Source organism: Phoca vitulina, unplaced genomic scaffold, assembly GCF_004348235.1.
Source record: "Phoca vitulina isolate PV1807 unplaced genomic scaffold, GSC_HSeal_1.0 scaffold19, whole genome shotgun sequence".
Classification (NCBI taxonomy): domain Eukaryota; kingdom Metazoa; phylum Chordata; class Mammalia; order Carnivora; family Phocidae; genus Phoca; species Phoca vitulina.
The window spans coordinates 14,764,970-14,778,489 of NW_022589722.1; the positions used below are offsets into that span (position 1 = coordinate 14,764,970).

Genomic DNA, 13,520 nt, shown 5'->3' on the forward strand with positions numbered 1-13,520 from the left:
TAGGAATGAAATTCTAACCTTAGCAGGGCCTAAACTAAGGAGATGCACTTTATGGAAACTGAAGACAAAAGGACATTGAAGGAATTTTTTTTTTTTCAGTCTTTGGCTAAGAAGTCTGTGAAGTACTTTGCAGTAGCCCCTGGGAGAGGAATTTCTATGAAAAGTCTTGAGATGAAATGCAAAGAGACATTCCAATAAGACAAAACTTGCTCTACTGACTCAGCTTGTAACTTTTGTTTGCTATGCCTCTCCAAGCTCCAAGCATCATGGCCCAATAAATCCTTGGGGCAGGGAGAGTAGCAGGGACAAAGGAAAGAATTGCGAACCCCTCTTTGGGTCTGGGATGGGCCATGAACATTCAGAGCTAGGTAGAGGACTACCACACACACTGGTCGGGATAAAGAAGTAAACATTTAAGTACCACTTTCTACCTGGTCTGAGCATAAGTTGAACTTAAGACAGCTCTATAGCCAGAATTGTTTTCTGCCTCTGGAATTCTGCCTTTGCTATTACAAGTGCTTCTGACAATCACAATTCCTGATACATTTCTGGCATACAATTCCTCTCTTCCTCTTTTCCTCCTATACTCTCTCCCTCCCTTCCTCTTCCCTCCCACCGTCCTGCTTGCCCACTCTTCTTTCCTTCATTTCTTTCTACCACTACAGTGAATGTACTTATTTACCTTCCCTGTTTGGGGTACAAGGAAAATGTGGTGAACATCTTAAGGTGGTTTTAGATTTGTTGAGGGGAGAAAGGCAAAGAAGATTATAGAAGAGAATTTCTGATGTACTTTACAAGAAATCAAGTGTCAGGAGTAACATCACCAAGATGGAGACATAGGTTCCTGACTTTGCTCTTCCTCACAAAATGAAAACTAACAACTATTCATGGATAAGACCACTGAGAGAAACTTAGAATGCAGGGGTAATGCTGAAGCACCCTCTGTACCATGGAGACCGAAAAAAGACCACATTAGAAGAGTAAGAGGAGCAGCTACATGCTGACCACATTGCCCCTCCTCCAGGCTGGTACTGTGCTATGCCAAGAGGTCTTGCCTGAGCCTACAGTTCCTCCAGAGGAGGGAAAGAGAGCCCAGTGTGGACAACCAGCACTCCCAGTGCTGTGGGTCACTTTTTAGGAATCCCCATTCCAATTTTACCCCCAGGAATTGCAGGGGAATCTGCAGGACTTGACCACTGGGAATCTGATTGTGATGGAGAAGTGGGGAGGGGCTTGCAACAACCAGCAGTCAGATCTTGGAAAACTGAGTTCCTAGCTGCAATGCCCAAGAAGTAGTCCCAACCAGTGGCTTTATCTGCAGAGCCATGACCAGGGAACTCGGTGGGATGCAGATCTGCCTGATTCAGGTTCTTAAAACACATAGAATGGCTGAATGCATAAAAAAAATCCAATGATATACCGCCTAAAAGACATACATAGACTGAGTGAAGAGACGGAAAAAGATATTTCAAATAAATGGTAACCAACAGAACAAAATCCAAGGGTAGCTATACTTCCGTTAGGCAAAATAAGTGTTAAGCTAAAATAGTAAAAAAGAGGCAAAGAAGGTCACTATGCAATGATAAAGGGGTTAATCCATCTAGAAAATGTAACAATTGTAAATATTTGCACCCAACATTCAGAACACTTACTTAAATATATAAAGCAAAGGTAATGGAGCTAAAAGGAGAAATGAACAGCAATACAGCAATACAGTACTAGTTGGGGACTTCTGTACCCACTCTCAATAATGGAAAGATCATCCAGACAGAAAAATCAATAAGGAAATGGCAGATTTGAATAACACTATAGACCAAATGGACCTAACAGACATATAGAGAACATTCTATCTGACAACACCAGAATACACATTCTTCTCAAATGCACATGGAACATTTTCTAGGATAGACTATATGTTAGCAAATTCAGAAAGCCTGAAATCATACCAAGTATCTTCTCTGCCCATAATGGTATGAAACTAGACCTCAATAAAGGAAACTGGAAAATTCATGAATGCATGGAAGTTAAATAACAATCTCCTGAACAACCAATGGATCAAAGAAGAAATTATCTTGGGACAAATGAAAATTGAAACAAAATACTTATGGGATGCAGCAAAGCAGTTCTAAGAGGGAAGTTCATAACAGCAAATGCCTACATTAATAAACAAGAAATATCTCAAATAACCTAACTCCACACCATAAGGAACTAGAAACAGAAGAAAAACTGAGGCCAAAGATAGCAGAGGAAGGAAATAATAAATATTAGAGCAGAAATAACAAGAAAATTCCAAAAGATTATCTTTTCATAAAACCAACTGTTAGTTTTGTTAAACAAAACTGACAAACCTTTAGCAGGACTAACCAAGGAAAAAGAGAGGACCTAAATCAACAAAATTATAAATGAAAAAGGAGACATTACAACTTAATCCACAGAAATAAGAAGATCCTAAGAGGCAACTAAGAACAACTACATGCCAACAAACTGGAATACCTAGAAGAAATGAAAAAATTCCTAGAAACATGCAACCTACCAAGACTGAATCAGGAAGAAATAAATCTAAACAGACTAATTTCTAGTAAGGTAATCAAATCAGTAATCAAAAATCTCCCAACGAAGAAAAGCTCCAGTCCAGATGGCTTCAATGGTCTATTTTACCAAATATTTAAGAATTAATGTCAATACTTCTCAAATCTCCACAAAAAAAAAAAAAGAAAAAGAAAAAAAAATCAAAGAGGATGGAAGACTTCAAAACTCATTTTGCAAGGTCAGGATTACTCTGATACCAAAACCAGAAAAGGACACTATAAAGAAAGAAAACTACAGGCCAATGTCCCCGATGAGTAAGAAGCAAAAATTCTCAATAAGGTACTAGTAAGCTGAATTCAGCAGCACATTAAGAGGGTCATTTACAGGGGCACCTGGTTGACTCAGTCAGTTAAGCATCTGCATTTGGATCAGGTCATGATCCCAGAGTCCTGGGATCAAGCCCTGCGTTGGGCTCTGTGCTCAGCACAGAATCTGCTTGCCCCTCTTCCTCTGCCCCTCCTCCCTGCTCATGCTCCCTCTCAAATAAAATCTTTAAAAAAAAAAAGAGGGTCATTCACCATGATCAAGTGGGATTTATCCCTGGGTACAATGATGGTTCAACATACACAAATCAATATAGTGATACATCTCATCAATAGAATGAAAGAAAAAAATATGATTATTTCAATAGATGCACAGAAAGTTTTTGACAAAATTCAACATTTGTTCATAATAATAACTCCTAACAAATTACGTATAGAAGGAACATACTTCAACATAATAAAGGTCATATATGGCTACCCCACAGCTAACATCATACTCAATAGTGAAAAGCTGAAAGCTCTTCCTCTAAGAGCAAGAACAAAGATACCAACTCTCATCACTCCTATTCAACATAGTTCTTAAAGTCCTATCCAGAGCAATCAGACAATAAAAGACATCAGAAATGCAAAAGAAGTAAAATTGTTTCTATTTACAGATTTTTTATCGAGAAAATATATAAAGTCTGACTACAATTACTAAAAATTAAAGAATTCAGTAAAGTTGTAGGAAACAAAATTAACATAAAAATCCATAGCATTCCTCATGGGTTGGAAGAACAAATATTGTTAAAATGTTCATACTACCCAAAGCAATTTACAGATTTAACGCAATCCCTATGAAAATACCAACAGCATTTTTCGCAGAACTAGAACAAACAATCCTAAAATTTGTATGGAACCACAAAGGCACTGAATAGCCAATGCAATCTTGAAAAAACAAAACAAAACAAAACTGGAGGTATCAGCTGGAGAGCCTTGGGAAGATGGTGAAGTAGGAGAACCCTGAGCTCACCTCATCCTGCGTTTACAACTAGATATCACTCACATCCAAGTAAATAAAACGGAGAGTGATCCAAAGACTGGCAGAACAAACTCCACAACTAAATGTATAGAAGAAGCTGCACTGGGGAGGTTAGGAAGGGCAAGAACAGTGGTCAGGAGCTGCCTGCAGGAGGGAGAGAGCTGTAGTCTTGGAAAAGGGAAAGCACCAGAGAGCCCACATGGGGAAAATGAATCCCTATAATGTTGGCTTTGAAAACTAGAAGGGGCTAAATTCCATGAATTTGTATAACCACTGGGACTTGGAGCCTGGCGCTTTAAGTCAACTGACTCAGCAATGGGAAGGTGAGTGATAGCCAGTCTCCTGGCTTAAAGAAACAACAGCCCAAGGAGAGGCAACATAGTTGGGAGGGAAATCTGTTTATACAGATTTTGGAGCATGTTGGTGGACTTCTTGGGGAACAAAGGAGCTGGCAGGTGACATTTTCCTGCACAATGGGAGGGAAATCTGTTTATACTGATTTTGAAGCATGTTGGTGGACTTCTTGGGGAAAAAAGGAGCTGGCAGGTGACATTTTCCTACCCGTGCCCCCCCTCCCCAGCATAAACACAGAACCATGTGTGGGAAGCAGCACTGCACAGACACTTGCTACCCAACCTGCTCACAGTGAGCCCAGCTCATGAGTTCTCCTGAGGATTCCAAGCCTGCTGGCCTTGCCACTGGGCTCAGTGTAAATTTTGTTAATGCCACATGTACCTCACCCAGCCACTGCCTATGTGTGCCATAGACCCATGGCCACCATACTTCAGGAGATCTGGCCTAGGACTGGTGCTCAGCACAAATTTTGCTAAATCCCACACATCCTATGCAGCCACTGCATGCACAGGTGTTGCACACCCCAGCTGCACACTTCTTACCCAGCCATTGCTCACATAGACACGAGGAGCACAGATACCATACCCAGCCACTTCATGAACAGATGCTACAGGCCCCTGGCCACTTCAGCTACTGCATGCTGCACTCCCAGCAGCTACTGGGCTGTAGGGGATAGGGCCAGGACTAGCAACTCAGTGCACTTTGCTAACACCACCACCCAGAAAAAGCCCTTCTGCTGTCATGGCCCCTCAGAGGCAGCATGCCTGGGTCTCACTAACATCACAGAGAGCAAACACAGCCCACAAAAGGCAAAGAGTCAGTGAAGATGTCTGGACTGAAAGGTAAAGTGACTCAGATGCAATAGCAGAATGCAAGCAACAAACATAAGAGACTCCCCTGAAGAGCCAGGTTCTGGTAAACAGGGGACATTACACTGGAGGTCACTACAGGACCTCTTCTTCATGTGTCTTCTACTTTCAAGAGCAGATTTTCCTAATACAGAAATAGATACAGAGTGGTAGACAAAATGAGACACAGAAATATGTCCCAAATGAAAGAAAAGGACAAAAATCACAACAGGAGATATAAGTGAAAGAGGAAATAAGTAATATGTCTGATACAGAATTTAAGTAATGACCATAAAGATACTCACAGGACTTCAGAAAAGGATGGAGAACATCAGTGAGACCCTTGACAAAAAGATAAAAAATAACATATCTGAAATGAAGAATTCAATAAATGAAGAACTCAAAAAATACAATAGATAGAATAAATAGTAGGCTACAGGAAGCAGAGGAATGTATCAGTGATCTGGAAAATAGAGTAGTGGAAACTTACCAAGCTGAACAGGTGAGAGACAAATACTGCGTAATAAGAATAGACTTAGAGAACTCAGTGACTCCCTCAAGCATAAAAATATTTGCATCATAGGGATTCCAGAAGGAGAAGAGAGGGAAAGGGGAGGAGAAAATGTTTTCGAAAAAATAATAGCTGAAAACTTCCTAAATTTGGGGAGGGAGAGATCCAGATTCAGGAGATACAGAGAGCCCCCAACAAATTCAACCCAAGCAGCTCCACACCAAAACACATATTAAAATGGCAAAAATAATAGTGCTAAAGAAATAATTTTAAAGTTTGCAAGAGGAAAGAAGACAGTCGCATACAAATGAAGCCCCATAAGGCTATCAGCTGATTTTTCAGCAGAAATTTTGCAGGCCAGAAGAAAGTGGCATGATGTATTCAAAGTGCTAAAAGGGGAAAAGCTGCAACCAAGAACACTTTCTCCAGCAAGGCTATCATTCAGGATAGGAGAGATAAAGAGTTTCCCAAACAAAAGTGAAAAGTATTCATGACCACTAAGCCAGCCTTACAAGAAATGTTAAGTGTGACTGTGAGTGGAAAACAAAAACCATAAATAAGACTAAGAAAAATAAAAGGCACAAAAGCAAAAAAAAAAAAAAAAAAAAAAAGTAAATCTATAAAAATCAGTCAAGAGAAGCACAAAAGGATGTAAAAGATGATACCAAACATCTGAAACATGGAGGGGAAAGGTGTAAAGAATGAGTTCAAAATTAAGCAACCATCAGCTTAATAAAGACTGCTATATGCAGAAAATGTTCTATATAAACTGAATGGTAACCACAAATCAAAAACCACTAATAGATATAATAGATACAATAAACCTAATCAAAGAGGTAAAAGACCTGTAGTCTATAAAACATTGATGAAAGAAATTGAAGATGACACAAAGAAATGGAAAGATATTCCATGTTTATGGATTGGAAGAACAAATATTCTTAAAATGTCTGTACTACCCAAAGCAATCTACACATTTAATTTAATTCCTATCAAAATACCACCAGCATTTTTCACAGAACTAGAACTAACAATCCTAAAATTCAAATGGAACCACAAAAGATACCGAATAGCCAAAGCAAGCTTGAAAAAGAAAAGCAAAGCTGGTGGTATCACAATTCCAGACTTAAAGTTATATTACAAAGCTGTAGTAATCAAAACAGTATGGTACTGGCACAAAAATACATACATAGATCAATAGAACAGAATAGAAAATCCAGAAATAAACCCACAATTCTGTGGTCAATTAATCAACAAAGCAGGAAATAATATGCTATGGGGAAAAAGACAATCTCTTCAACAAATGGTGTTGGGACAAAAAGAATAAAACTGGACCACTTTCTTACACCATACACAAAAATAAACTCAAAATGGATTAAAGTCCTGAATGTGAGACCTTGAACCATAAAAATCCTAGAAGAGAACACGGGCAGTAATTTCTATGACATTGGCAGTAACAACATTTTTCTAGATAGGTCTTCTGAAGCAAGGGAAATAAAAACAAAAATAAACAATTGGTACTACACCAAAACAAAAAGCTTCTGCACAGCAAAGGAAACAATCAACAAACTAAAAGACAACCTACAGAATGGGAGAAGATATTTGCAAATGACATATCCAATAAAGGGTTAGTATCCCAAATAAAAAACTGATACAACTCAATACCCAAAAAACAAAAAACAAACTAAAAATGGGTAGAAGACATGAATAGACATTTCTCCAAAGAGGCCAACAGACACATGAAAAGATGTTCAATGTCAGTCATCATCAAGGAAATACAAATCAAAACTATAATGAAATATCACCTCACACCTGTCAGAATGGCTAAAATCAACACAAGAAACAAAAGGTGTTGACAAGGATGTGGAGTAAAAGAAACGCTCTTGTACTGTTGGTGGGAATGCAAACTGGTACAGCCACTGTGGAAAACAGTAGGGATGTTCCTCAAAAAGTTAAAAATAGAACTACCCTAGGATCCAGTTATCACACTGAAGATGTGACTTTTTATTTTCAAATACAGTGTTAATTACTTAAAGCATAAAATATTCTTCAGCGACAAAAGTTCTGCATGTTTATTTGCTTACACTTTTATAATCTGCATGTAATATACAGAAAAAGTCCTTTATGTGGTAGAGTGGAAATAACTCTGTAAAACCTGATAAACTTAATTATATTCAATTTGACTTTTCTTCCCCAAGAACAGACAACTGCAAAGACACTTGCAGAGGGTTTAAGCAGCAAGTTGAAAAATCAGAAATGCAAACATGTTTTACACTGTAATGTTCAGTTCCCTCAAGATTTTTCACAATGGGCACACAACTTATATATAAAAGTAAATTTTACAATAACTAAATTATGTGGTGAATTTTCAGTAACTGCACATGCATTCAGTTGACTCTGTATCAACAACTATTATTGGAAAAAACTAAGAATTTCCTACAAGAATTGACACAGAGAGTCATTCCCCTGATCTCAAGCCTATCCCTGTCCCTTGTGTCTACATCATGGACAGAAACTGAGTTGTTAACAAATAAACTATACTTCCTGGGGTTTTCAAAAGTAAAACAAAATTATGAAATCTTCATATTCATATATTTGATATTTCCTTCATCTTAATGTGCGTTAATGTTGGAAATCATGTTGCAAAATGAAACTTTCATAAGAGTTGTTTTTATAATTATTCACAATTTTATATTCCTTAATATTTTCAAAATGCTATGAAAATATACGGTCATTATTCTGTATCCTAACATTGCGTATGCCAGTGAAACTTTAATCCGCACTTGTAGATGAGAATGATCAGATAGAAGAGTCAAGGGAATTTCCCTAAAGGAACAAAACCAGCATGTGTAACTTCAGGAAAATCAAGATTGCAACCTTAACCTGTCAGGGAGGAGTTCTTAAACCCAACACTATTGATACTGGGGCAGGATCATTTTTGTTGTGAAGAGGGGCTGTCCTATGTATTACAGGATGTTTAATAGTGTCCCTGAATTCTATCCACTAGATGCCAGTAACACCTCATCACCAGCTGTGACAACCAAAAATGTATCCAGGTATTTCCAAATGTTCAGGCAGGAACTGCCCCATTAGAACCACTGGTCTAGAGAGAAAATTAATGCATAAGCAATCAAATAGATGCATATATATTTATACCATTTTACATCCTACATATAAAATTTTCATTTCTCTATGGAGTGAATACGATTGGTCTGTAGCTTTATTTAAAGTAAAGTTTCCATTCTCTCTGTTTGAATAATCCTGCTGATTCCTAAATAGAGTTCAATATTTCTATGGCACATATTTTTTAGAGAAGGAACTATCTCCACATCATTACATTACAAATTATTAACAGTTTGTCTTTTTTTAAAATTAGCAAGTGACCTTTGTCTCAAATTTTGATTTCCAATCATATTAAAATTTTAAGTAACACTATTTGAGCTAATAAAGTGCTATCTAATCTTTTATACTCACATTATTTCTGTGAGGTAGTTAAGTGTTTAGAGTTAAATTCCATCATTAGAGTAGATTAAGGATAAATTCAAGGTCATACAATCTGTCAATGACAAAATGAAAATAGACTACTTACGTGGCTTTTCCCTCTTGTTGGGATTGTTGTAATTCAGAAATAATTAAGAACATTAGATGATTTCATTTATATTATGATATATTAACATTTTACCTCTTTTTGGTTTCACCCAAAGATTCAGATAAGATAAATGATTTTTCATAATTAATGACAGTATTTTGATTTCTTAAGAATCTGGTCTGGCACTCTTATGTGTTCATAAAGGTAAAATATCAACAGTTCCCAAAGTCACAAAGATATTTAGTTAAATAAAGTGGACAAGAATGGAAGTATCATATCTTTCATTAAGAATCCATTGCATAGGGGTGCCTGGGTGGCTCAGTCGTTAAGTGGCTGCCTTCGGCTCAGGTCATGATCCTAGGGTCCTAGGATTGAGCCCCGCATCAGGCTCCCCGCTCTGCGGGAAGCCTGCTTCTCCCTCTCCCACTCCCCCTGCTTGTGTTCCCTCTCTCGCTGTGTCTCTCTCTGTCAAATAAATAAATAAAATCTTAAAAAAAAAAAAAAAAAAAAAAGAATACATTGCATAATCCCTTTGCAGTTAGATAAGGAAAAAAAATTATTTATATAACTGGACTTTGATTTCCAAAATTGATTTTTTTAATTTTATTTTATTATGTTAGTCACCATACAATTGAAGCATTCTACACACATGTGCATTTACACTTATTAAATAAATAATAGTTCAAATCACACTTGCATAAAACAAATAAGATTATATCTTCCTACTCATTAAAAAATGTAGAAAGATTTACAGTTTGATGCATGCTTACAAACATATTGATTAAAAAAATAACATCTATACACATATGAAATATATGAACACATCATTAATTTAAATGTTATATAAATCTTTCTTTAGACAAATGCTACTTCCTATTTTTTTATTGCTTCATGTTTTCAATTGGCAACCTTTAAAAGTACAGAGCATACTTACCTAAATACCAGGAAATAAGCAAAAAAGTATTTAATTCTAAAATATATTTAATGTACCTAAATGTTTCTCACGTTATTTTAAAACATTGTAAAGCAAGCAAATAAACAAAAGAAACACATTTCTAAACAGTATCTAATGTGGGAACTGTAGAAATAAATGTTATTGATAAAAGTCTGTGACCAAACTCTTAGCAATTGAGATTGCTACTTGAAGTTTTAAAGCATGGAACAAAACATATAGTTAGTAATTCAGAATATTAAAAAAAAAAAAAGTAGTGTTTGCCTTTGTAATTTAGCTCTTTAAATGGGTGAATACACTAGAATTCAAGACTTCTAAGCATATGCACTTTAAATTCAATTGACTGCAAATTAGTTGACATTCAAATTAATATCATTCAACACAATCATGTAATTCCACATAGCTTAACCATTTTAATTATGTAAATGTTCTTGGGTCACCAAATCCACAAGTACCTATGCTGAAAGTACTTTAGTCAGTATCAGGCTCATAGGATTTCTAATTTGTAGTCTGGGACTTAGTGAACCAGGATCTGGGTAGCATGATTCACATTGGGTATCTCAAGACATAGAAGCCCAAGGTAACACAGTAGATAGGAAACTAGGAAGGCAAGCAAAGTAAAGTGTACAACAAAACCTGAGCTGATGGGTCAGAAACTAGGACTGCATGTAAAAACCAGAGTGTAAGGCAATATAAGCAGCCAATGGCCAGGAGCTCTAGACAATTAGCAAAAAAAGGCACAAGAATAGATACATAGCACCAAAAAGACCTTGATCATTGGGGCCATGTTCTGTCCCAAACAGGATGCTTCTTGATTACCACCTTCCTGAACCAGAATTGGTTCCAAGGTTAATAAGCTCCCTGATAGGGCTGATATGGATCAATGAGAAGCAAAGATCTAGACAACATAGATCTGTCACCTCATTATTTCCTAAAAATAGAGTATGTTGAAGGAGAAAAGGTCTTTTCAGTATTACTTCTGATTTTGGCAAACCCCAAAACTTATATGCTAGCATCAAATGCATGGAAAATATTTTTAATAATGCCCAAATTTAAAAATACTCTTTTTGACCATCAAGTATGTGTGTATATGTGTATGTTAATCCTTCAGCATATATGTGGTCATAACTTTCATAATGACAGCTTCATTAAAATAAAAGAGAAATAGAGGGAAACGCCAATGCTGAAACTCTTAACTCCAGAGCAGCATCAATTAATGAGTTTAGTAAGTGAAGAGTTTGCACTTTGCTTTAACAAAATTTTACCCCCAAAAGTTTCCCCAAAAACTTCACTCATTATAGAACCCTCCCCCCAAAAAGAAATCTAAACCTGATCCAATTATCTTAGAAAACATATATAACTGGGTCACTGTTTAAGATCATCTAGTATCACAGATGTTTCACAAACGAGTCCCACTCATCTTGCCACTTTGATCTGGGAAGTTCAATTCAATATGGTTGAAGGCAGGATTATCAGTTCCACCGTCTTCTACTGGGTGAGATTTATAGCTTAAAATATGCTCCTTCTAAAAGAAAATGTTAATATAGTGATTGGAAAACAAAGGAACTATTCAATTCTAAATAATTGTTACTGCTTTTCTTTCTCTAAATCAGCTTTGGTCTATTGAAGACAAGATATACGACAGAAATAGACCATCAAAGAATAGGGCAAATACCTTCCTTGTCCGTCAGAGTTCAAAAGAGTCTGAGGATTAACTGGTATTCTATCCTGGTGATAAAAGCACAGTCTTACTAATTTAAGGAGAAAGAAAGCCAACTTACTTTCTTAAAAATATCAAAATTGGATAAAAAGTCCTCTTTGGTTAATAGGAATCTGCGGTCTACGTTTTGTTTTCTTCCTCCTGAAAAACATTTACGTCATTTACAATGTTACAAATATATCTGTAACTACCCAGTGATGGCCCATCATACAAGCATTTAACTTGTGCACATTCATCTCTAGGCACTCATAAAACACACAGAGAAAGAGAATCTTTTACATAGTGCTGAATACTTGGTTCACCATTTCCCTTCTTTTAGTCTTAGATCCTGCAAGCCCCTCAGTATGACAAATGAGTCTACTGTTTAAAGATGAATGAGATGGTTCTTAAATGCAAGTAACCTACCTCAATGGTACTTAACCTACGAGCCCAATACTTGTAGGGAAACTGATTTAAAAGCATCCTCTGTGATCTACCAATAAAATATCAAGCCATCTGCCTCTGCTTCAGAGGAGTTGCCTTCCCCTAGTTTGATGGCTATGAATGTAGATGTGCATGAAGAAATGCAGGAAATTATGAATTATTGAATAAATTAGTTAAATAAAAATCAATATAATGATTGGTGTTTCAACTCCTCTTCCCTAACATTCTGCTTTATAAAAATTTTTCTTTGTTTTGGTATTTTATTTGTAGATCAAAGACAAAGCTTTTTAAAACTGTGGGTTCTCAAACTACTTTTGTACAAATCATCTAGCAGACATACTTCAAATGCAGATTCTTAGACTCCAACCTGGACCAACCCAGTTAGAAACTCTGGAGTGGGGCCACTGAATCCTGATTTTTACCAAATTTCTAAAGTGATCTTCATGCTCTCTAATATTTGGGAACCACCACTTCAGTACAAATATTAGGCTTTTAATTATGGGAACCTCTGCTGTTCTGGAGACAGGATCAACTTTAAGTTAATTCATTCAACATTGTTGAGTGCCTACCATCCACTAGAGACTCTACTAGATGCTGGAGAGACAGAGATGAGTAAAACAATTATTCTACTCATAGCTCGTAGTCTACTTAGGGCATTATTTACCGTATTTTACTAATGAGGAGACAGGGCCACTCACGGTATACAGTACATGGTTAGGTGAAACTGAAATGCCAACCAAGTCTGTATGGCCGGAATTCTTACTGAGTCCTAGTATTCCTATTTATTTCCCAAGCAGTGTATTCCTAGTATTCCTATTTATTTCCCAAGGATTTCATGTTTCTAGATTATTTTTTCAAGGTGTTCATTGCTGCTGTGAAGTGGAAATAAGTCATTTATGAAATTAATGAAGTTGAATTGTTTTTTATCACTGGATGCCTGCTCACCTAGGTAAAGCATGACTTTATAAAACAAAAGAAGCAGTCATATATGGTCATCAGAATAAAAACTTTTAAGGAAAAAAAAAAGGGAGTGCTCAAAGGGAATGCTCTGATACTCCATTTTCTTAAAGAAAAAGGAATGGGTTGAACAAGGATCTAAGGTCAAATAGTACAAGGAGATGGTTTAGGTATATTCCTGATCTGAATAATTGGGTTACTGGTAAGAAAACTTTAAAATCTGTCTTAAAATATATCAAAACAAACAAAAGAATAAATTTACTGTGTTGGTAATTTAATTTATGAAGAAAGGCACA

General features: G+C 36.5%; 1 protein-coding gene across 1 annotated transcript in view; it reads right to left on the bottom strand.

Annotated features, from left to right (window-relative positions):
• Nucleotides 1-11,523: 11,523 nt before the first annotated feature.
• The window catches only part of SLC5A8 (solute carrier family 5 member 8), a 68,762-nt gene continuing 66,765 nt past the window's right edge, over nt 11,524-13,520 (bottom strand). Inside the window, exons 14-15 of the mRNA XM_032416768.1 lie at nt 11,906-11,985; nt 11,524-11,649 (exon numbers count right to left, since the gene is read on the bottom strand). Of these exons, the coding sequence (XP_032272659.1) occupies nt 11,524-11,649; nt 11,906-11,985 (206 nt within the window). The remainder of the gene's footprint in view (nt 11,650-11,905; nt 11,986-13,520) is intronic.